The sequence below is a fragment of the Artemia franciscana genome, chromosome 21, assembly GCF_032884065.1.
Source record: "Artemia franciscana chromosome 21, ASM3288406v1, whole genome shotgun sequence".
Lineage (NCBI taxonomy): Eukaryota > Metazoa > Arthropoda > Branchiopoda > Anostraca > Artemiidae > Artemia > Artemia franciscana.
This window is the reverse complement of record NC_088883.1, coordinates 10,113,821-10,140,453: the sequence shown is the minus strand read 5'-3', so window position 1 is coordinate 10,140,453 and position 26,633 is coordinate 10,113,821. Positions and strand designations below refer to the sequence as shown.

Genomic DNA, 26,633 nt, shown 5'->3' with positions numbered 1-26,633 from the left:
ATTTTTCAAAATGTTTGGACTTCCTGACTTTAAGAATTTTTCAAATAAAAGTATGCCAAGAAGAATTATTCACACCGAAGCTTCTGCAAAAAAAAATTGCGGAAGGGAGAGGGAATTTTCAGCGAGGAAGAATTACCCGGAAGGTATTTTACGGGGAGCTACATTTTACATGGGAGATATGTTTTACATTATTTTTATTATTATTTTTTTTACATATTTTACATTTTAAATATTACATTTTTTTACTATATTTTACATTATTTTCAGCTGAAAAAACTTGTTTTCTTATTCAAGTTAGGGGAAAGTCCATTCACAACTTTCCATGACGGAGTTTTTGTAAGCGGAAGCAATGTTTCATGGAGGATGAGTCAGATTTACCAACATTATTTAAAAAACAACCAGAAATTAAATTAAAAAATAAAATTTCAACTAAAAGTGAGGAGTAGCATTAAAACTCAAAATGAACCAATTTTTTTCCGTATATGAAGGGGCTGCCTCCCTCCTCAATACCTTGCTTTTTGCACTAACATTTGAGTGTTTGTCCGATTAAGATGGACTCCTGAAACACGAAGACGTTTAATTAGACTAGGAAGCTTTTATTTAAGTGCCAAGAAGGTTACCGCGAAGAGCAGGGTATTGACAGGTGGGGGAGCCCCTTCATACACGAAATTATTTCTGTTCATTTCGAGTTTTGATGCTGCTTCTTATTTTCAGCTGAAAAAACTTGTTTTCTTATTCAATTTAGGGGAAAGTCCATTCACAACCATTATTAACAACTTTGAAAGACACAATACGACTTTAAACAGCAAACCTGATCCTCGACACGTTCGATAAGTTTGAGCTCGAATAGTTCGAGCTTTCCAACACCCAAGCCGGTATAAAGCAATGAGGAACTTTATTATACTACCCGACAATTGGGCCCGTTTTCCCCTTATATCTTAGGGTTCTTTTATTTTCCACATCATTTTCTATGTGTTTAATACAATTAGTCTGTGTTTTTTTTTTACCCCTTTCACTCCAAGAACTTTATTTCCAACTATTAAAGAGATGTTTATCTAGATATCTTTATCTCCAAAATGCGTTCAAAGAATATGGGAAGAGGGAAAGGGTGTACCTTCAGATCCCTTTGACTTTGTGGATTTTTTGGAGGTATGAATGTATTTTTACAGGTTTTTCAAGAAATTGAGAAAAAAAATTTTAATCATGTTTCACCGGCAAACCAATTGCAACTAAAAACAAAATGATATATTACATAATATATTACTGTAATACACACAATCACTCTCTTTTATTCGGAAAGCAAACGTGATTTCTGTTGAGTACTCGAATACTCTCCAAAATGAATATTCAGGCTTGTCAGAGTTCGGCTCCAGCCTCTTTCATCTTATTTACCACTAATCTTAAGGAAAACATAAGAAATTGAAAATACCATAAAATGAAATATTTTATAACATAAGAATAAATTGACACATGACTAATAAAATGCAAATTTGATACACACGCCTATTAAAGGGGAAAGTCAATGCTCCTTTTTTAAGTCCTCGCTACTGGAATGTACACTCATTGATTCGTTGATGATACCTTTTTCTTGGGGTTCATTAATATTTCTTATTTCACTGTCTTCTTCCGGAATTTTATTCCAGGGCTGTTCGGTGGCCGACCCGAAGAATAAGAAGAAAATTGCGTCAGCTCCCAACACTACAGCAGCCATTAAAAACACTAAACGCCATGCTTCGATTGTTTGCTACAAAAAAAAAAATAAAGATTATTGTACGAAAATACTTAGTTTCTATTTCAAATTATATGATTGATGCCAAAGTTTGTTGTTTCCAACTCACTTAGGAAGCGAAATTCTGACTTAGCTTCTGAATTTTACAAAAATTGTCATATGATATTTTCTAAGTGTAATCATAAGCTTGAGAAAACTAGAAAAACAGCTTTTTGGCATTATTAAAACTTTTATATTCAACCTTTTCCTCTTTGCCAAAAACCTTTACAATGGTGGAGATTTAAAATGGTGGGTTTTAGGCAATTGCCAAGTACCTATGTAGAGGTTTGCTGTCTCTCTTGTCCTAAATGCTACAAACTGTAGTTTTTCAGGTTTTTCTTTTGTATCCAAGTTTCGTCCTCAACTATGTGAAATTTATTTGTCCAAAGGTTTTATTAGTAGACCACAGGATCGCCATATTTGTTTTTAGGCATGCAATCCGATGAAAAATTTTCTTTTTAGCATTGTATTCATTTTCAAAGCAATACGAATAGCATTGCTTACAGTAAAGAGCCATAAGACTTCAAAGTATTTTTTTTCGTTCAAGTACCCTTCATATGGAAGGGGTTGTCGTATAAACTTAGGAAGCAGTTTAGTTCAAAATAGTCCAAGGGTTAAATATTTAAGCCCCTAGGGTTGACGGCCCTTACAACCACGAGAAAAGGGCTGTAAGTTATACTAAATGGCCATTGTCGATATTTAAGGATTTATATTTGAAAAAGAGGGCATATTTGATCCTAGGTTTGTAGAAAAGTTTATTGTAGTAAGGTGAAATTTTAAGAAAAAGTTGAGAGGAATGCCGAAAACAATAAAGTCACAAAATGTTCTTACTGGTTGTCAAAATTGAATAACAACAATATCTAAAGACTAAATCAGGCTGTTAATATGAAACTTCGGAAAAAGTTAAGGGGTATGTAAAATTAAATCAATATGTACTATATAACCTTTGTTTATCAAAAGGGGGGATGTACTATGTCTGAAGAACGTTTGAGGTGTATTAAATGGAACTTTCCAGAACATATTGAGAAGGAAGTTTAAAAGTGGTTGGAGAGACCTCAGCTCCCTCCCCATGTCCTTTTTAGTAATATTCACCAAAGAAGATTCAATCAAATTTTTGAAATAGCCATCTTGTTTAAAATAATCTGAAAGTCAAAGTGCTATGCCTATGGAAATGACATAACCACCCAAAGCTTTTGAGGGGGGTTCTAAACACAATCAAAATACACTACATAGGCTACTTATTGGTTGTCAAAATGAAATAACATCAGTATCTAAGTAACAGCTGACGGTATTAAGTTGAAACTTTCAAAGTAGGTTGAGGAAACCTTGAAGACGGATTTGAGGGGAGCCACCTCCCCTACCCCTTGTTTTTTCCCAGGTGCTCCCTCTGCTTAATACTGATCGAAATTAAAAAAAAAAATTTGATTCAAACTAGTCAAAAAGTCTAATAGCTATGTCTGCAGGGATACCACGACCACCTCAGTCCCAGGGAAAAGATTTTAAAGCATTGAGCTTGCCCATTGTTATAAATGCAGAAATTATCATTTAAGAAAGGGGAAATATTTGATTCCGTTTTCATCCAAAAAGGATAAAGTTATTAAGGTGAAATTTTGGAGAATGTTCAGGGGTGTGCTAAACTAAAAGACACTATGTGTGTCCAATTTAGCAAAAAGGAGGATCTGTAATATCTTAATAACAGCCGTGGGTGTTAAGTTGAAAATTTCAGGACATGCTGAGGGGGTGTTGAAAAGTGGGTGAAGGGCCACCTTCAATGCCCTTTGTAGCTGCGATTTCTCTAAAAACATTTGGTGAAAATCCTAAAACAGCCAGACCGTTGAAAACAGACTAAAGGTCTAGTATATATGCCTATACATAATCAAAACCCACGGTATGTATGCATGTTGTCAAAACGGCTTATCAACAATCTCTAAGAGACACCTGAGGGGACTGTTCGATCGGAAACTGGAAGTTCTAGTCGTCCATTTAAGGGTTAAAATTATCAGAGGGAAACTAGCCCCCTTGTTCTCTTTTTCCCCTAAATGCAGACTGCCAAAATTTTAGGATAGCCATTTTGCTCAAAAATGGTCCAAAGTCAGAATAACAATGTCTCTGGGATTGAAACCCCCCACAAACAAAAACACAGGCCCTGGAGCAGTGGCTGGTATAACCTGCCCATTGTTAATGCATCAGGTTTTATGCGGAATGGAGGGATGTTTGATCCTGGGTTTCCAAAAAAAGTTTGGATATTAAGGTGAACCTTGGGAACTGTTGAGAGGGATGCCAAACACAATCAAAACACACTGTGTGCTTACTGGTTCTCAAAAGGGATTATCAGCAATATCTAAGGAACGGCTGAGGATATTAAGTTAAAATTTTAAGGTATGTTGGATGGATATTGAAAAGTAGCTGGAGGGTAAAGATAAAAAAGACTGTTTATGTCAAAAGGGCGTGTCAGTATTATCGGAAGAACGTTTGAGGGTGTCTGTCGATTGGAAATAAGAGGTTCTAGTGCTCTTTTAGATTCAAGGTCATTGAAGGGAACCTAGTCCCCCTTTTATCATTTCCCCCAAAAACATATCCCATCAAAATTTAAGGTTACCATTTTCTTTAAAATGGTCCCAAGGTCCAGTAGCTGTGTCTCCACATTTGACAAAAACCTCTAGGCCCCAGGGCAAGTTTTGTAAGTTTTGCAAGCTCCCCAGTGTTAAAATATCAATGTTTGATCTTGGATCTCCCAAAGAACTCTGGATATTAAGGTAAGACCTCAAAGAAGCGTTGACAGGGATGCAAAATGCAACCAGAACACACTATGTGCTTGCGAGATCTCAAAAAGGAACATCAGTAATATCTAAGGAATGTCTGAGGGCAATAAGTTGAACTTTCAAGGTACCCTGATGAAATATTGAAGAGTGATTAAGGAGTACCACGTCCCCGTCATTCTCCTTTTTAAGTCACCCCTCTCCTCAACACTGATTAAAAATCCCAAATTTTCATTTTGTTCAAACTAGTCAAAAGGTCATCTAAAGGATTCCATCCCCCTACAACTCTAGGGCAAGGACTGTATATTATAAAAGTTTTTCATTGTTCACATGCAGAAGTTATCATTAGATAAACGGGAAATTTTTTGTAGGAAAAGGATTGGCAATTTTGTACATATGATGACAGATGCCAAATGAATGCCACGTGGGTGGGGGGGGGGGAGCCGCATAATGTCATGGTGGCTTGAAGTGTGTTTTGGGCACCATGAAGGGGTGTGCTTACCAAAACCACGAGCTAACGAAGTTAAAGCATAATTTATTATTAAGAAAATATGTAAAAATAGTTTAGAAATGATTAAGGGTGCAAGAGGGTGCAGTATTTCAGCCATTCAGTGTTATAGCTGGGAATTGGCATGGAACGTCGCAATATGAACAATGAAATGACTTTATTTTTCAAATAAAGACAATAGTCATTTTTAGTTTGTAAATTTATTTTTCTGAGGAAAAGGTTGAAAAAAAATAAGGTGTAATAATATGCTCCAAGTGGGTGTCATAGGGGCTGGTATATTATGCCACGCTGGCCTGAATTGTTAGGAGTCACCAGAAGAAACACTAATGAGGATTTTTGGATTAAGTTTAAACGATTGATTCTAAGAGAAACGAATATTTGTGAGGAAAAATGCCCAAGAAATACCATATTTGTGATAATACCTGCTAGAGGGTGCCACATGTTGGCCATTAAGTGTCAAAGGCTGGGGATTGTCAAGGATCATCACAACCTAAGAATGAAATGGCAGGTTTCCTCTGTTCAAATAAAAACAATGGTCATTTTTTAGTTTATGAATTTGAAAGAACATGTTAAAAAACCCTCAGGTGTGATAATGTGCCCCCCGAGGGTTTCATCGAGGCTGGTACATTATGCTGCACTGGCAATTAATAAAATTATTTATTTTAAAAAATCTTCACTCTTCATGAGCTTAAAGTTAAGACGTTAATGTTTGAACATCAATGAAAATATGCAATCAATGTTTCAAACTGCGGTTTTGTTTGTTCAAGATCAGCCTCTAATATAACTGTTAAATTCTGTGTAGTGAAGAGGAACAGAAAAACTTTTGATCATGTATGAAGGTTTACCATATTCTAACCATAACGGTACTCTCAATTTTATTTTATTTCTGATACCACATTCAGGTTTCAATAGAGTAAGAGACTCTATTACTAAAAAATGCGCTATAAAGCATTAGATAGCACTCTATAAAGCATTACTTAACAAACAGGTGAATATGAAATTTAAACGATTTCTAGAAATCGATTTTCGCCTCTGCATGTCAATTATTGCAGGCATATGGGAACACACAATTCATTTAATCATTCTAGAATTCGCAGACAGAAAATTCTCCTGTAGTGCAATAACTTATTTTGTGGAATAGATTAGCCGAATCAAAATTTTATAAAGAATTTCATGGTCCTACTGGTTAGCACCCTATTCCATTGAGGGGGAATCCTAACTTTGACACAAAATCTTTGGAATATAAAGGTTCCCGCAGAAAAATGCCGTGAAATTAAATGAAACCTCAAAAAAGAAAAAAAATTTCGTGTAAGAGATTTAAATCAATCAAAGTATTGTTTAATGTCCCACAGGTGTATCCTCCTCATTTACAAGTGGGGATTCCCCACCGGTCCTGAAGAGACAAGTCCCATTAGAATGCGCCATCCTTAACACTAGTAACCATTCCCTATTACGTAACAACCAAAAATAAACAAACCCTGTTAACAAGCACCAGTGTTTTGAAGAAGTTAAAAAAAAAACTGTCTGAATCTGGAAGGTATAGGCTCCTTGTTAAACTCATTATGCTGTCACTACTGTTACTCAATACTAAAACCGGCTAATTTTAAAACAGCATTAAACCACAGCCAAAAGAGAACTCGTTAGACTGACTTTATTAAAACAGTATGTTTTACCAAAAATGTGGTTTTGATCCTGCATTTTAGTGCTACAAAGAAACAAAATCTGGCTTGACCATGTTCTACGCATGACATCACAAAGATTGTAAGTTATTCTATGCGGGGTAAAAATAAGCAATAAGAAAGGATCCAAACGTGGTTAAAACATCATGGAAGAGGTGAAAAAATAAGCTTTAAATATATTGAAGTGAATGAGGAATACCCAAAGCTGTCTTTTCCTCTGGTGACTCGGTGCTGCAGTAATTTGCTAGGAGTAGTGGTAGCAGTAATAGTAGTAGTAAGAGCACCATTGTACCAAATTTGTTTATTTAACAGTTATCTACTATTTTAGAGTAATAAATAGGCATATTAGCTCTCTTGGTGCAATCCAGTAACTGTGACCTCTTGGAAAAATATTGAATAAAATACTACCTGTCTTGGGTGTTTGCATGGGTGGATAAATTCGATTAACAGCTTTATAGAGCAAAAATTAATGTGGCTAATAAAAAATCATATTCAATGAGAAACAGAAACACAGACACAGAATACGGAAACAAGTCTGAAGGGCATTTAGTCAAAAGTTTCAGTCAGTCAAGCAAGATAAATGTTGCAAAAAAATCTTTATGTTGCAACACTTTTTGATTTTTTAAAAACTAAATAAAAACTAACTATTGATTTTCAACTTGAACATTCTTATTAATCTAAAGGAAAGTCTAACCTTTATAAGGGCCCAAATCCTTGAACTAGGCGTAGAGGAAAATTTTCTTCATTCTGATGTTCAGTTTTAAATTATAGGAGCAAGTTGTTTTCTTTGGATTAGACTATTGGAAAGAATACTGAAGTGGGGTGGGGAGGGTCCTTCGTACTCCCCCTACTATAAGATACGATTACAGGTGATACTTCTGTTAATGTTGCACCCCTTCTAACATTTTCAAAAAATTAAATAAAGCTACAATTTCCATCGGGAGCCTTCTTATTAACTTATAGGAAAGTTTAACCTTTCTAGGGGCCGGAATCCTCAAATTAGGAGTAGAGGTAAATTTGCTTCAATTTGATTCAGATGTTAAGTTTAGAATTACATGGTCACGTTAGTTTCTTTGGATTAGACTATTGGGACGAATACTAGGGGGGCTCCGTGGTATTCCCCTTAGTGTAAGAAACGATGAGAGTTGATACTTACATTATCTTGAACTATTACTCCAACCAGAGGGGGTCCAAACCATGAGGGTATTATTCCCAATCCATTTGTTATTCCAAAGAGTAATCCTAGAAGATGTTTTTTCATATATGAAAAAGTAGAAAAACAATGATCAGTCAATTAAATGTGTATTTAACAAGAGAGATTTCATAATTTTCTATCTAATTATATTAATTGTGTTCGAAAGTTGGTTTAAGTAAAACTATGTCATTGTCACAAATTAAAGTAGGCTTTTGGCTTGGTTATAAAGACAGCTGTTTTGTTTTGGTTTAAAAGGTTTAAAAAGAGATAAAAAAAGAAAGTATTTATTTGAATTTAAATTAGTATTGGGACCAATGGTTACATAGCTAGTATATAAAGGTGAATTTGCTTGTATTTTTATTTTTGAAGTGTTTAGATTTCTTCAGTAAGCAGGATGCGCAGATTTTTCCAGAAGCAAGTATAAGCGAAATACTTATACTAGCTTAATCTGCTTGGCAATGAGAAGCACCCGGAACGATTCCTGCTGCAGCAAGGTTGGGGGGGCAAGCTTGCTACTTGTCCCTGTAAAAAAAACACCCAGCTACTGAAACGTTGATTCGACGCCCTTTGTGCTAGCAATGGCTCAGGAGGGTCTTTATCCTTATTCTTTAGTATAAGTAAAACTCCCTCAATATTACATATTAAAGTTAGTCGTTTACTTGGTAATTAGCGTCGAAGATCGATTAGAGCATAAACAAACGATTCATTCAGTTCTCTTCGGTAGGACAAAAAGAAATAGAAAAGAAGAAAAGAGGTATAGAGAGCATTAGCATGCGCATAAGTATAACACTTTATTCAGTTTTCTTTTGAAGGACAAAAAGAAATAGAAAAGAAGAAAAGAGATATAGAGAGCATTAGCATGCGCATAAGTATAACACTTTATTCAGTTTTCTTTTGAAGGACAAAAAGAAAAAAAAGAAGAAAAGCTATATAGAGAGCTGAGAGAGAATTAGCATACACATAAGCAAGATCTATACAAACCATGAGCGTAATTCTTTACTCAATTTTCTTTTGTAGGACAAAAAGAATTATGAGGTTCCGATAAAGATATACCTGTTAGGCAAAAAATTTTAAAACAGAAAATAATTGATAATATAAATAATAATTAAATAATAATTAAAAATAATTAATAAAAAAAAAGTAAAACAAAAAACAAAAAATATTTCTTGTAAAACGAAAATATATCCTCAGATTTCACAAATTCTAAATACAAAACAATTATAATTCTTACAAAACAAAAAATAATTCTAACAAATCAAAAATACATCCTAAATAATTCTCTTTTTTATATTTTGAAGGTTTTATGTTTTTTTTTATTATTTTCCTTCTATTCAAAAGCTGAGGCATGTAAAACTACCTAACTAACAATCATTCAACTTTTGGTCTAGTGATTAGCTTTTGGATTATGTGGAGACCATACACAGAACTATTCAATTTTTTTTGTTAAAAAGGAATTGAGAAAAAAAAAGAAAAGTTCCAACATGTATGTATGCTTGTTTCTTTTTTCAGATTTGGAATTTCGAAAATTCTTGCTGAAAAGGCCCTCAGAGCTAAAATTATATTATTATTGCACCTTAGTGAACATTCTGGCTTATTATGTTGCATCATGACTAGAAATAAAGTTGGAACAAAAATTGAGCTCGATCTTTTTGTGGAACTTTGGAATAGAGAGAGAGAAAGAAAGAGAGAGAGAGAGAGAGAGAGAGAGAGAGAGAGGGAGAAAGAAAACAAACCTAGGGAATGAGGACGGGAGTTTGGGAAGAAAAATTGCTCTCGTACTGATCCTTTTCATGAGGAGTTTTTATCTACATAATTTATTTTTCTTAAACTAAATGATTAATACAGAAGACTAACACAAAAATAAAATGCATTTATGGAAACCGTCACATAGAGCAATTCCCAACCTCTTGGAAATGAGAATGTAGTAAAAACAGCATCAAAAGAGTAAGTTGATAGAAACTCCCAAGTCAATCCTGGTAAGACAAAACTACTCCTGGCCTTACTTCCTGGCCCCCTAGGACACTCCCTGGCGGGGCTTTTCATGGCATATAGTTCTTATACCCCAATTATAAAATTCCACTATGCTGAGAGTTTCCTATTTAGGTATATCTTGTTAAGCTTTCTGAGTTGCCAGGCTTTACTGGCTACGAACAACTAACGCACAACTGAATATAATTGACAATCAAAGGTATAAAACTTGACTTGAACTTTTGTTACCATCTGCAATCGAACTCTGCACAAGATGACTGTGAACAAATTAATGTGAGTGATACAATGACGTGTCAACGTAATATTCTTTTTCTTAAGATTCTCATTTTCCGTGTTAAGGTAAAGTTGATAAGGCAGACATTTGAAAGACACGTCGCCGGTGCGAGACCGTGCGATCGGCTATAGTTATTCAGAGTCACCAAGATACGAGCCGAAGCCCGATTGGTGTTGATCTAATAAAAGCACCCCTTCTGTGACGATGAAGATGACTGTGAACAAATTAATGTGAGTGATACAATGACGTGTCAACGTAATATTCTTTTTCTTAAGATTCTCATTTTCCGTGTTAAGGTAAAGTTGATAAGGCAGACATTTGAAAGACAAGTCGCCGGTGCGAGACCGTGCGATCGGCTATAGTTATTCAGAGTCACCAAGATACGAGCCGAATCCCGATTGGTGTTGATCTAATAAAAGCACCCCTTCTGTGACGATGAAGATGACTGTGAACAAATTAATGTGAGTGATACAATGACGTGTCAACGTAATATTCTTTTTCTTAAGATTCTCATTTTCCGTGTTAAGGTAAAGTTGATAAGGCAGACATTTGAAAGACAAGTCGCCGGTGCGAGACCGTGCGATCGGCTATAGTTATTCAGAGTCACCAAGATACGAGGCGAATCCCGATTGGTGTTGATCTAATAAAAGCACCCCTTCTGTGACGATGAAGATGACTGTGAACAAATTAATGTGAGTGATACAATGACGTGTCAACGTAATATTCTTTTTCTTAAGATTCTCATTTTCCGTGTTAAGGTACTGGTATTTTTTGAAAGAATAGAAATAAATAAATAACGACGAAGACCACACTGCCTTTCCATCACAAACACCACAAACAAGAAGAACAATAGGGAATATCTCAAGACATTGGGAAACAAATTAGAATGAATATTTCGGCCCTGTGTCCAAGGGCCGTCCTCAGCAATGCAAAAATATATAAGAAGACAAAACTTACAACAGGATAAAATCAATAAAACTAAAATGACACTTAAATACCCAAAAAGAAAAGGGATTTGCTCATACATTACAATTAAAAACATTAATACAAATTATTAAAGACAAAAAACAAAAAGGATACATTATTTCCTCTGAAAGAAAATATCTAGAAAGGCTTTAATTTGAAAATTTGTTTTTGCTGATTTTAACCATGTTGCTAGATTGGAAAGAATAGTCATGACTTCCGCTTATCAAGGGAACGATATATTAAAAAACTGGAAAACCTACGAAATGAATCTTCAATCAATAACCCTATTTATGCTCCAAGATTCACTCTTGGACCGGCTTGAACCATTGAGATTTCAAACTCTCGGAAAAGGTCCAAAATTCTCCTTTCTTCCAAAACAAATTCCTGGGGCGGATTTGATGTCCTCTCTAGAGTCTTCTATGCACAAATTTTGTTCATCTATTTCCGACCCGGACAAAGTTAGGGTTAGTCTTATTGTTACCCTTTATAATAATAAAAAAGGCTAATTCTTTCGCCAATATAAAACCAGATATTTTGTATGACCTAAGAATTCTATCTAGACTCCGCAAAGACCCATCCTTGTAACTAAAGCAGATAAAAGCAATTCTTTGGTTGTCATGGATAAGACAGATTACGACAAAAAAAAAATTCATGCACATCTAAATGACAAAACTACATATAAAACTATGACCCAGGATCATACTGATCAGTTTGCTAAAAAAAATTATAAATGAATTAAAAGATCTAAAACAAAATGGTATAATTACTCCACAGTTATATAATAAATTTTTCCCCCAGGTCAGCTTTTGTCCAAAATTTTATGGTCTACCAAAAATTATATCTGCAAGGCATTCCTTTAAGGCCCATTGTAGCTTGTATGAAAGCCCCCGCATCCAATATTGGAAAATGGTTATGCACAGCCTTCAAACCTTTGCTTTTTCCTCAAAAGTCTTATATATGTAATTCGGTTGATTTACTTGAAAAACTCAAAAACGTAAATATCTCAGAAAATACAATTATCAGTAGCTTTGACATCGTGTCTATGTATACAAATATCGATGCAACAGTATCTGAGCAATTATTAGAAAATAAAATCAAAGAAAATTATGACTCAATAGGATTTTCAACAGGATTAGATTGAGACGTTTTAATGATCTTGGCTAAACTTTGTAGCAATTACTCAATGTATTTGTAATTCCTTAATTCTTTCTACCAACAAACAAATGGTTTACCCATGTGTGCGCCTCTCTTTGGGTTACTGGCGAATATTCATGTAGAGCATATCGAAAATTGAGCATTAAATTCGTATTTTTTTAAACATATCTTTTCGGGATGTTAGAAGGATGACGTAATCTCACTTTGGAACTATGGGTAAAATGAACCTAGGGGGTTTTTAGATCACCTTAATACGTAAGATAGGAATTTACAGTTTACCATAGAAATTGAAATTGCAAATAAAATCTCATTTCTAAATATGCTAATTATTCATAGCTTAGATAAACTCAATTATACTTTTTACAGAAAACCAAAACAAAACAATAGATATCAAACAGTTCGTGGTAACGAACTGTAGTAAAGAGCGACCCGGCTCAATAGTAATCGAAACTCTAAAAACGGAATTTTGATGCTAAAATATACATCAAAAGAATCAGATTTTCATGCTGATTTTAAATATATAAGTTTCATCAAATTTAGTCATTATTATCAAAAGTTACGAGCCTGAAAAAATTTGCCTTATTTTAGAAAATAGGAGAAAACACCCCCTAAAAGTCACATAATCTTAACGAAAATCACACCATCGCATTCGGCGTATCAGAGAACCCTATAGCAAAGTTTTCAAGCTCCTATCTACAAAAATGTGGAATTTGTATTTTTTGCCAGAAGACAAATCACGGGTGCGTGTTTATTTGTTTGTTTGTTTTTTGTTTTTTTTTTCTTTTCCCCAGGGGTCATCGTATCGACCAAGTGGTCCTAGAATATCGCAAGAGGGCTCATTTTAACGGAAATGAAAAGTTCTAGTGCCCTTTTTAATTGACCAAAAAAATTGGAGGGCATCTAGGCCCCCTCCCACGCTCATTTTTCTCCAAAGTCAACAGATTAAAATTTTGAGATAGCCGTTTTGTTCCACATAGTCGAAAACCATAATAACTATGTCTTTGGGAATGATTTACTCCCCCACAGTCCCTGGGGGAGGGGCTGCAAGTTACAAACTTCGACCAGTGTTTACATATAATAATGGTTATTGGGAAGTGTACAGTCGTTTTTAGGGGATTGTTTTGGTTGTGGGGGTGGGTTTGAGGGGAGGGGGCTATGTGGGAGGATCTTTCCTTGGAGAAATGTGTCATGGAGGAACAGAAATTCAATGAAAAGGGCGCAAGATATTCTAAAATTACTATAAAAAATACAATGAAAAAATAAAGATGGAAAAGTTTTTTCAATTGAAAGTAAAGAGTAGCATTGAAACTTAAACGAACAGAGATTATTACGCATATGAGGGGTTCTAAAAATATTTTAGCATAAAGAGCGAGGTATTTAGGAGGAGATAAATACCTCGCTCTTTATGCTATAGTATTTTTAGTAATTTCAACTATTTATTCTACGGCCTTTCTGATTCAGGGGTCATTCTTAAAGAATTAGGACAAAACTTACGATTTAGTGTAAAGAACGAGGTATTAACGAGGGTACAAACCCCCTCATATACATAATAAAAATTAATGAATATAAAAGTTTGTTACGTAAGTTAATTCTTAAGTTATGTATATTTTTTACTAATAAAAAAATTCGTTAAAAATTAAAATTTATAGTTGCCTTTTTATGTAACCGAAAAATTGTATGGCAACTAGGCCTCCTTCCCCATCCCTTATTTCTCAAAAACGTCTGATCAAAACTAAGAGGAAGCCATTTAGCCAAAAAAGGAATATATATGCAAATTTCATTTTAATAATTCATGTGTGGAGAGCCAAAATCAAACATGCATTAATTCAAAAACGCTCAGAAATTACATAAAAAAAAACTAGTTTTTTTAACTGAAAGTAAGGAGCGACATTAAAACTTAAAACGAACAGAAATTACTCCATATATGAAATGGGTTGTCCCCTCCGCAATCTCTCGCTCTTTACGCTAAAGTATGACTCTTTGCCACAATTCTGCTTTTTAAAACAATTAAAAGCTTTAGTGTAAAGAGCGAGGGATTGCGGAGGGGACAACCCATTTCATATATAGAGTAATTTCTGTTCGTTTTAAGTTTTAATGTCGCTCCTTACTTTCAGTTAAAAAAAACTAGTTTTTTTATGTAATTTACATTTTAAATCGAACCACCCCCACAAGTTAAAAGAGCTGTCGTAATATCTCGTCGACGTTCTCTAGACATTTGTTCTGATTCCTACATCACAGTAGAACTAGTCTTTATCAGGGACTTACTTTTTGGAAATGGGTAACCTCTTTTACTTATTAATAATAGAATTAACCGTAGACTGAAAAGACACTCCCGTAATATCGACGATAATTTACCATTTGATAATCCCGATAAGCCCCAAAACGTAATTTACGTCCCTTATATCCCAAAAATCGCTAGGAATCTTAAAAAATTTGCACACAAAATAATGTGTATGCTGTATTTACCAATAATTTGAAAATCATAAATCTCCTAAATTGTGGTACAGGTAAAACTCCAGTTACTCACCAAAGAGGTGTCTATCAAATACCATGCGACTGTGACAAACTTTATGTAGGGAGAACTCACCAGAACTTAGAGAAACACCTCAACAGCATAAAGATGATATCACCAAAGATCTAAATTGTAATATTGCTTCTGTTTCTTTTGTTTCTGCTTTAAGCAGAATCAATTCTAGCCACAAAATACTTTTGAAGAATCCGCCCTTATTAGCAATGACCTAGGCATAAAGCAAGTAGTTCGAGAAGCAATTGAAATCAGACTTAAAATTAATAATAATATTTCCTTAAATAGAGACTTGGGAGAATATTCACTAAATGCTTCAAACACAAATTTGATTAAAAATGACCTTACAAAATATTATAAGAAACCAATAGATATTATCACAGAGCCTGTCACCAATAGATCTATGAGATCAGCAGCCAAAAAACACAAGATTGGCATTAAGAAAGTGTTTTTAAATCATTCTCTTTCATTTCAATGAATTACCTCGTTTCATCACAATTCATTTGTCAGTCGTGGTTGAATTTCGCTGAGGTAAGGACGCTGGGAATGATTGATTTTTTTTTTTTTTAGTTTTATTGATTTTATTCTGATGTAAGTTTTTTCTTCTTATATATTTTGGTATTGCTGAGGACGGCCCTTGGACACAGGGCTGAAATATTCATTTTAATTTGTTTCCCACTGTCTTGAGAAATTCTCTATTTTTCTTCTTGTTTTTGGTGTTTAAGAAATAAATAGTGTTAGAAAAAGAGTGAAAAAAAGTATTTAAGTTATTTATTCTGCCCATATAGCACGTGCATAGGAATTATTTTGAATTATGATGTTTGGAGGGGAGAGGGAGAATGTAACTTCAAAACAATAGCTTCAATGGACGAACTATGCACTTAACACACTTTAGCGCACCACAGCTAAAGGAACATTTTCGAAAACTCGTAAAAAGACTTTGACTTCCTGGAGAACGGTTTACTTTGTAAGAGTACCCAAAGTATTTTTGCAAATTATAATATAAATTTGAAATTTTCACAAACGCTACGATTAGCTTCACTATACCTTATAATTTTTCTTATAGACAATGAAGCCTAAGTGGAAGGGGAACAGTAGGAAAATTATATTATCATTGTCAAAGTAGTCTATTACATGAAATGAAATGAAAAAGCTTCTAACTTCTGACATAAACGAACACAAAATATGAGAACAGTACCTGAGTAGTTGGGAGCAAGATCAATATGGTTGATAAACCATCCACCATAAACTGCTGCTTGTAAAGATTGTCCCAGTGCCAACATTGCAATGACCAATGCTAAGTTACAACCAGAGAATGCAACAACCACAAGGGTAAGAGCTGGTCCAAAGTGCCCTGAAAAAGGATAGATGTAAATTACGTAACAAATGAAGCAAAGATTTTAACTATGACGTGCAAAAATTTGAACTTAGAACCGAGGTAGGTCAAGCAGCTCTTTAGATTTTATCGATAAATAAGCTTTTAAAACAGTTTCAATTTTTTGTAACATGGTTCAGTTTGGACTTTAAACCACTAGAAAATATTAGCTCGATGCTCAGGATTCGAAGCTCATTTCTAAAGGATAGTTAGGCATAATTGGGGTAAAAGTTCTGGGCAGCTTGTGCCTGAAAAGTTTGGTTCTCATCAACATCTAAAGTTTTATGTCCAGGCCACATTATAGCCAAACATGTCGGTGAAATCAAAATTACGCATGATTACAGTGCCAATTATGTTCTCGAATAGAACATTTTTCAATTTTCAAGCATAAAATTATTGACCGAATCAGAAACTTGATTTGAATCTTGATTAAATCATTGAATCAGAGTTGAGTTTTAAGACATAATCATTAAAACTGAAAAGATGGGAACAGTGGTATTTTATCTTTGATAATAAAATAACAAATGTTAAGAAAATATAGTATTAGTAGAAAGAAGTAGGGAACAAACGAGCGTGCAAACTCTGTAAATTAATTTCCTGCAATTTTAATTTTCCATTTCTGAAATACAAGTGTAGCACTAAAATCAAGAAAAATGCCATGGCATAAGTAAAATTTGGCTTTTTTTAATCGACAGATGTGACTATGATATGGATTGGGCATCAGTCTAAGTTTAATTAATTAATTTAAAAAAAAAAAATCGGAAAAATATTTCAAGCAAAAGTAAAAACCTACATTAAGCCAAACATGAGTAGATCATTTAAGTAGATCAGTATTTAAGTAGATCAGATATATAAGTAGATCAGTATTTAAGTAGATCAGATATATAAGTAGATCAGTAGCATCATTTTACAAGGATAGAACTACCTACCATAAATGACAATCATAAGCAAATGGAATGCAAAAGGAAAGGAATTATATACTCAAACGTCAGACTCAAAATGAGCAGACACCACCACAAAGAAGAGCAGGGCCCGTGACCCTATTCTACAGGCCAGAAAATAATTTGTCCTTTACTGAAATCAAAAGTCGAAAAAAAAATCGTGGAATAAGTTTTAAAAATTTATTTCTGCTTGTTTTTAATTAATATTGTATTTTTAATTGGCTATGTAAATAATATTTCAATTTTTTTTGGCTTATCATTAGCAGCGCAATAGCGCTGCCTGAGTAAAGAATGATGTGGGTACAATGCTTTTTTCTTGTTTTTCTTTTGGTTTTGGACCAGGGCACTTCGTATCGAACTATTCGTCGTAGAAACAAAAGAGCTCATTCGATTTAAATTTGCAAGGGCTAGTGCCCTTTTTAATAGTTGAAAGTGATTTGAGGCCAACTAACACCTCTCCCACGCCCACCATTTCCCCAAACACATCCATTCAAAATTTTGAAATAGTAATTTTGTTCAACGTAGTTGAAAAATCTAGAAATTATGTATTTGAGGATGAGAACTCCCCTACAGCCTTTAGGGCATCTAAAGTTCAATATAGAAAATGTGATCGTATTCACTTCGAAAGGTGCTCACAGGATTGATCATCAGAAGTTTTAGTGCCTTTATTAAGATTCAGAGTGATGAGAGGTGCCCCCCACAGCTTGTACTTTCCCGAAATGTGTAAAATAGAAATTTTGAGGTGGCCTTTTTGAGGTGGATTTTGTTGTCGTAAAAACTTCGAACAGGGCTCATTCGACTAGAAATTGAAAGGACTAGTGCCCTTTTTAATAGTGGAAAGTGACTGGAGGGCAGCCAGCTCCTCTTCCAAGCCCACTATTTTCTCAAACACATTAAAAAACATTGAGATAGCCATCTTGTTAAACTTAAATGAAAGGTTCGGAAATTATGTCTTTGAGACCCCCCTCGAGCCCTCTGGGCAAGGGTTGAAAGCTACGCTCTGGCATATAAGGTATACATATATATGTATACATATATATTTGTATATATATATATATATATATATATATATATATATATATATATATATATATATATATATATATATATATATATATATATATATATATATATATATATATATATATATATATATATATATATATATATATATATATATATATATATATATATATATGGAAAGGGCGATCGTATAAACTTCGGAGAGGGCTTGGTGGATTAGTAATAAGAAGTTCTAGTGCCCTTTTTAAGATCTAGAAAGGCAGAGAGGGCAGATACCTTTTATTTTTTCCAAAATGCATCTGATAGGTTTGCTGTCTTAAAGACTTCGAAAAAAGCATCTGATAAAGACTTCGAAATACATCTGATAAATTTCTTTTAGAAGGCCTTTGGTGCCGTAGATACTTCAAAAAAACTAATTCGATTGGAAACTGGGGACAACCAACACCTCCCTCACACCCCCTCCTTTCCTGAAATAAATCCCATCAAAATTTGGAGATAGTCATTTGTTCAACGTAGTTGAAAGGTTTGGAAATTGTGTCATTGAGTATGACAACCACCCCAAAGCCATCAGAAAAAGGGTCGTAGGCTATGCCCTGGAGACATGCAAAGTATATACAGAAAGGGTGATCGTCTAAACTTTGGAAAGGGCCCATTGGACTAATAATGTCACCGTCCGTTTCCCCGAACACATCCAATCAAAATTTTGAAATGGCCTTATTCCCCAACTCAATTGAAAGATCCTGATATTATGTCTTTAAGGATGACAATCCCATCACAGGCGTCATGCTAAGGGTCGTAAGTTACGCTCTGGGGGCATATAAGGTTTTTATAGAAAGGGTTGTCATATAAACTTTGGTGGGGGATCATTCGATTGGAAATCGGAAGGACTAATGCCCTTTTTATTGGTCAAAAGTAATTGACCCCCCCCCCCCTATATCACATCAACTTCCAAAACACACCTAATAAAAAATTTTGAGATAGTAATTTTGTTCAGCGAAGTTGGGAAGTCTGGAAATTATGTCTTTGAAGATGACAGCCACCCCATAGCCTTCAACGCAAGGATGATTGTAGGTTATGCCCTGAGGGCATATTTGTTTTTATGGAAAGGGTGGTGGTAAAAACTCTAGAATGGACTCATTTGATTGGAAATCAGATGTTCAAGTGTCATTTTAATGAGTCAAAGTTATCACAGGGCAGTCATTCTCCCATGACGTATTTTCCACAAATGCATCCAATAGAAATTTTGAGATTATCATTTGTTCCAAAATAATCCGAAAATCACATAAAAAGTTTTTTGGGGTTGACAAGACCTCCAAGAGTCTTGGGGTAAGGGTTGTAAGTTAAGCTTTGGGGTATATAAAGTTTTTATGAAAGAGAGGGGGTTCGTTTGAACTTTAGAATAGGCTCATTTGATGGATGTGTGTAGTTCTAGTTGTCTTGCAAGAATCTAAAGTCATTGAGGACAACTAGCTCCTCCCTGACATCCTTTTTCCTGAAACGTATTCAGTTGAAATTGAAAGATAGTCATTTTGTTACCAATAGTCTAAAATTATGCAACTATGTCTTTAGGGTGGACACAATCCCTAGACCCCATGGGCAAGGGGTCTAAGTTATATTCTGGGGGATATAAGACTTTTACGGAACGGTTGGTTGTATAAGGTTTTGATCGGATGGAGCTCATTTGATTGGAAGTCAGAACTTTCAGTGCCCCTTTTAAAATTCAAAATGAATGGAGGGCCATCCGTCCCCCCTCCCAAGCCTACCATTCTCCAAAATATATCCAACTGAAGTTTTAACAGGTCTATTTTGTTCAGCCTTGTTGAAAGGTCCAGTGATTCTTTGGGGACGTCAACCTTCCTAAAGTCCTCAGGACAAGGGCTGTAAGCTAGGTAAAACGTTCATTGTTTACATATGGTATATTTAAAAAGGTATAACTTTAATTTCCAAGAAGTCAAAGAGTATTGAAGTGAGCCTTTCAGAGAGTGTTGATGGGAGTTTTGAACTAAGTCAAAACACGTTATGTGTAGGCTATAAGGATTGTCACAAGTGTGTAACACAAAAATAACTGAGTATATTTAATTTGGAAATTTTAGGAAATGATAAGGCATGTAATCAAAAAGACAATATTTGCATGCTACTGATGATACTACAACTACCGCCACTACTATTACAAGACAGTCTTTTAATTACTGTATTGAAGGTAAATTCAAACTAAATCAAAAGACACTATGTGCAATTGTCAAAATAGCGCATCTCAAGAATTGAGTTGGGTATTAAATTGGAACTTACATAGAATGCTTAAAGAGAAACTTCGTCTCACCAAAAGGCAATAATTGCACACTACTGGTAATATTACTGTTACTGCTATATATACTACAACTGCTACTACTCCTTGTATTGCAACTACTTGTAAGGTTAAGAGCATTGAGACAAAAATTTCAAGAAGTATACGAAGATCAGGTTACCAAAATGACATACCAGCAATGTCATAGCGATGGCTATTTCTAATAGATTGAGACTTCAAGGACTGAATGTGAGGGATGTTCTACAGACCAAAAGACAATAAACTCCTAATGCTAGTAGTACTACCGTTATTCAATAATTTTACTAGTAAAATCAATACTACTACTGTGACTACTATTACGATTATACCTAAGCTTATGAAGGTGAAATTTTCAAGGAATTTTGAGGGGGAACGTAAACTGAATCACAACATGCCATCTGTGCCCTTAGTTTACTTGCCTAAGTGCGCCCTAGCCTGCGCAGTTGCAATAGTTATAGCAGTATTAGTAGCAGTATACGCAACACTGGTTTCTTCAACATCCCCATCAATACACGCTGAAAGTTTCATCTAAATCTATCAACCGTTCCTGAAGCATTTTTGATGCGTCTGCTCGACAACTTGTGTGGGCATAGTGTGTCTTGATTTAGTTCCCAAACTTTTTGCCTTAATATCCTTAGTTTTAAGAGCAGTAGTAGCAGTAATAGCTGTAGCATTAATTGCAGTAGCCTCAGCTTTAGTGGCAGTAATAGCAATGAAAGTAGTAGTATTATGATGCAAATATTTTCTTTTGTTTAGTTCAACATCTCTCACAATAAACTCCAATTTTTTAAATTCACGCAGCAGACTGATCCTAAGATATTGCTGTTACATCCTTTTGGCATCCTGCATACAGACGACATGTTGTGATTCAGTTCACCTTCACCCCCAAAATTCCTTGGAAATTTAACCTTCATACCCTTAGGCACAGTTTTAACAGTAGTCACAGTGGTAGTATTGATGTTACTAGTATAGTTACTGAACTGCGGCAGAACTACTAGCATTGCTAGTATTAAATTATTGCCTTTTGGTCAGTAAAACATCCCTCTCATTCAGTCCTTGAAGTTTCAACTTAATAGAACTAGCCATTACTATGGCATTGCTGGTATGTCCTTTTGATAACCTGTATTTTCGTATAATTCTTGAAATTTTTGTCTCAGTGCTCTTAAACTTACAAGTAGTTGCAATACCAGTAGCAGTAGCAGTTTTAGTAAATATTGTAGTAACAATAGTATTAACAGATGTGTGCAATTATTGCCTTTTGGTGAGACGATCTTCCCCTTTCAGCATTCTTTGTAAGTTCCAATTTAATACTCAAATCAATTCTTGAGATACGCTATTTTGAAAATTGCAAATGCATATCTTTCTAAATAACATGCCATGCCATACCATGTGTAAACAGTGAACGAATTGCCTAGCTTACAGCCCTAGTCCTGATGACTGTGGGGAGGTTGACATCCCCAAAGATATAATTACTGGACTTTTCAACAAAGCCGAGCAAAATACATCTCTTAAAATTTTAATTGGATATATTTTTGGAGAATGATAGGCTTGGGAGGGGGTGCTGATGGTCCTGAATTCATTTTCGACTATAAAAAGGGCACTAAAGCTTCCGCATTCCAATCAAATGAGATCCATCCGATCCAAAGCTTATGCAACCAACCGTTCGGTAAAACTCTTATGCCCTGAGGAATAACTTACAACCCTTGCCCATGCGGTCTGGGGGATTGTGTCCAACCTAAAGATATAGTTGCATAATTTTTGACTATTGGTAACAAATTGACTATCTTTCAATTTCAACTGAATGCGTTTCGGGAAGAGAGTATGTCAAGGGGGGCTAGTTGCTCTCAATCACTTTAAACTCTTGAAAAACAACTAGAACTATACATTTCCAGTCAAATAAGCCTCTTCTAAAGTTCAAACGACCTCTCTCTCTTCCATAGAAACCTTATATGCCCCTGGGGCATAACTTACAACCCTTACCCCCAGACTCTGGGGGGTCTTGTCAACCCCAAGAACTTTTTATGTGACCTTTGGAGTAGGTTGTAATAAATGATCATATCAAAACTTTTATTGGATGCATTTGTGGAAAATACGACACTGGGGGAGCAACTACCCTCTGATCAGTTTGACTCATAAAAAGGACACTAGAACATCTAATTTTCAATCAAACAAGTCAATCCTGGAGTTTTCACCACCACCCTTTCCATTAAAATATATATGCCCTCGGGGCATAACTTACAGCCCTTGTGTTGAAGGCTGGAGGGGAGGGAGAGGGCTGTCATCATCAAAGACATAATTTCCAGACTTCCCAACTTCGCTGAACAAAATGGATATCTCAAGATTTTTGATTATATATATTTGGGAGTTGATGTGCGTGGGGGGGACTCGTTACCTTCCCATCCTTTTGACTAATAAAAGGGGCACTAGCCCTTCCAATCTCTAATCGAATGAGTCCCCACTAAATTTTATTTCATCACCCTTTCTATATAAACCTTATATGCCCCCAGGGCGTAACTTACAACCCTTATCCTGACGTCTGTGGTGGATTTGTCATCCTTAAAGACAAAATTCCCTGACCTATCAGTTATGTTGAAGAAAATGGCCATCTCAAAATTCTTATAGGATATGTATTGGGAAATGGGTGGCTAGATCACCAATCCAATGGGCCCTCTCCGAAGTTTATACGATCACCCTTTCTGTATATACCTTACATGTCCCAAATGCATAATAAAAACCCTTTTCCACAAAACATATTTTCAATGAAAAGTAAAGAGCCCTATCTAGCAAAAACGAGCAGAAATAAAGTTAAATAATCTACAAAGCGTAAAACTACCATAAACCACTGTCAATAAATAAATAAAACTCAAAACAAACAAGAACTTTAATGAATGGCCGAGTCAAACTAAAAAATAGCAGAATTTAACATGAGTAGGGCTGTTAGCCCCAACGCCTTCTCATGACCAGAACATGATTTGCATTTTGCTAAAAACAAAATGCATTTTAATTGTTTTCACTTTTTTTACTTTCATAAATAAAAATTTTTCAAACTTTTAAGGAACAAATATCTGTATATGTCAATTAAACTGTCAATCCATGGTTATTTGTTCTTTTGTTTTTCAGTAAAGTGTAAATTATAATCTTTTCTTGAGAAGGCATGAGGATTATCAGCGCTAGTCATGTTAATTTCTGCTCATTTTGAGTTTAACTCGGCTATTTATTTTAATAATAGTATTATTAAATATGATTGTTTAATAATATTTTAATCATATTTTAATTTAATTTTAATAAATTAGTAGAAGTTGTGGACTAACAATAGAAGTAGTAGCAGTTCAACACTCCCGCTTATGAATGGAAGAAAAAAAAATTAAATTCTCTAGAACATATAAAGAAAAAGAAAAATAGAAAAAAGCAGCACAAAGAAAAATCCAAAGAATTCAGAGCATCTTAATATTGTCCAATATGTCATGTTCGGCAAATCATTACTTTGCTTTTATGCGACATATCCCTATAACACTGTCTCGAGTAAACTGGCTCGTAATATCTTCTTACATTTGAGGACTTCAAAAAAACTAGTTTCTGGAAAACCATTCTTGAAAACTAAACTTTCTTTAGTTGTTTTAGAGAATCAAAATCGTGTGTAAAATTTATTGATTTCATGGCCGTTAAAATTGTATTGAGAACTTTAACAACTATTTTCTAAGTTTTTACTAACTTTTTCTGTCTATAATCTTCTATTGTTACATATATTTTGTACTTCGAGTTAAGGACTAGTTTTCCAGAATTCTTCGAATATAGGGAATTATCACATGCCACTTTGTTCGAAAACGAATTTTAAAAATATATTGCATAAATGTTTTGTTCATTTTAAGTTTCACCTTTGCTCTTTACTTTCATTGGAAAAATGTCTTTCTTTAAAAATTTATATGTGTATAAACTAAAATGGATATCGATGGGACGGATGCAAAAAAAAGAAGAAATGAGTGTAGATAAAGGCGCCGTCCCTTAAAATTTCTTATCAAAGTTTCTTTGCTTAAATGAAATAAAATTGTAGTTTTTAAAACTTTGACACAAACTAAGACAAAGATAGTTTAGACAAAGATGCATCATTCCTTGTATCTTTTTATTTTTTATCCCAGCCTCGTCACATCGAATGGATGATGGAGAAAATCTTGGAGAACTCTTGGAGTGGAGGAATCGGGATGAAGCTTGGTGGGTAGAATAAGCAAATGTCCTTGATACGTGATTGACATAACCATACTGGATTCACTCTCTTTGGGGGAGTTGGGGGGAGGGGTTCAGTGATTTGGTGATTTTGCTTCTGGACGTGCTAGGACGATGAAAATTGGTAGGCGTGTCAGGGAGCTGCACAAATTGACTTGATAAAGTCGTTTTCCCAGATTTAACCATCTGGGGAGCGAAAGGGAGAGGAAAAATTAGAAAAAAATAGGTATTTAAAACTTACGAGTGGTTGATCGGATCTTAATGAATTTTGATATTTAGAAGGACATCTTGACTCAGAGCTCTTATTTTAAATCCTGACCGGCATTAAACCTCTGATTTTTCTTTTAAATCAATCTTTTGATTCTTAGAATTTTGTTAGAGCTCATACCATATGAGCTCTTGGCTCTTAGCTCTTCTTGCCTCGTCACAAGTGCCATATGAGCTCTTAGCTCTTGTTCTATATAGATGTTTGTTTTTGTTTGAAATAATTAATATAAATGGAAATTATAGGAATTTTCAGCTTTTTTGCCACAGCCACCTCACATAGAACAATTGATCGCAGCAGGTTAAGTAGTAACTCATTCTATAGAAAAAGTGCCCTTTTTAAACCAAATTGATAAGAGTGTACCCTTAATTTTGTTTTCAGCCACTCTGTTTCCCAGCATTGATTTCGGTCAATATATCAAGATAGTTGCCTTAACCAAAACGGTCAAATTGCATTGAAAAATACATAAAAGGGAACATGAAGCGTGCAGTTCCGGGAGTAAGGGCATCAAATTACACATATAGCTAATTTAAAATAGGCTCTACTGTCGCTATTCCATTCAGTTCCATTTACAAGACTACTCCCACCAAAACTTTTTACTACAACTGCTCCTTTTAAGGACAGGTAGATATGTCACCCCTAGCTGAAATCAGAACCATGAAATCGGTTTTAGTCTGTATAAACAGTGGACCAAAGATGGCCTGTTTTGACTCAAGTGGAGCCCTAATATTTTTGGTGATGTCTGTAATAATTAGTTTTAATTTCATCAGTCATTTTGAGCTCTTTTCGTTTGAGGTTTGAAAAATTTATGCTTGTAAGAATGCAAGTTGACCATATATAATTTAAATTGTAAAAGTTTTCAGGTTTGAATTTTTGTGTGATTTAACTGGTGCTCATTTTGAGTCTTAATATAGCTCTTTACTTTTCTTTGAAGAATGTAGTTCTATATCTTGAAACGAGGGAACAGTAAAATAGCGCCTAGTTAAAATGTGCTTGGTGTCTTTGGTTAATCACTTCAATATTTCTATGTGAGACATGATTTCTTGATTTTAGCCATCATTTTTTGAAAACGTTTTCGTCTTTCGCTGACAAAACTTTGGTATCTGCTCATCAACAGATACTTCTAAAATAACAATAAATCATACGTAGTTTATAAAATATCTTTTGACTGAAAAAAAATCCAGAAATATCAGCAAAAACAAAAAGAACTTGTACATACCAAACATAGTGAAGACTTTACGCACCCAAATAGTTTTCATCCATCCTTTTCGCTTGCAAAGGTCGGCCAGTGGACTTGCAGCCAAACTTGCAAACCATGATAATAGATAAGGGAATGAAGTAATCAAAGAATTCTGAAATAAAACAGATTAAAATTTATGGTTATCACTAAAATTAGGTCTTTGGTAGTTGATCCAGTGCTTTTTTGAATGCTTTTTGGAATATAAATTTACCGAAATTTATACCGCATAATACCAACAAATAAAAGTGAGCATTATATTATCAGGCTGAATATAAGAGGTAAAGGAGCTCTTTGTGATATTTGGTAATTTCAGCAATTAAATCACTTCTTAGCCATAAAAAGTTCCTAGTTTGGGTCCAAAAAGAGACTCCTAGGAATTTTTTTTTTCTGTGTATCTCTTGGTTATAACAGCCATGGATATTTTATGT

The 26,633-nt window shown here is 34.6% G+C and overlaps 1 protein-coding gene across 1 annotated transcript in view; it reads right to left on the bottom strand.

Moving 5' to 3' along the window:
• Positions 1-1,426: 1,426 nt before the first annotated feature.
• Positions 1,427-26,633, bottom strand: part of LOC136040677 (putative inorganic phosphate cotransporter) — a 91,110-nt gene continuing 65,903 nt past the window's right edge. Inside the window, exons 8-11 of the mRNA XM_065724976.1 lie at positions 26,185-26,317; positions 16,016-16,171; positions 7,871-7,956; positions 1,427-1,744 (exon numbers count right to left, since the gene is read on the bottom strand). Coding sequence (XP_065581048.1) covers positions 1,520-1,744; positions 7,871-7,956; positions 16,016-16,171; positions 26,185-26,317 — 600 coding nt within the window. The 3' untranslated portion in view covers positions 1,427-1,519. The remainder of the gene's footprint in view (positions 1,745-7,870; positions 7,957-16,015; positions 16,172-26,184; positions 26,318-26,633) is intronic.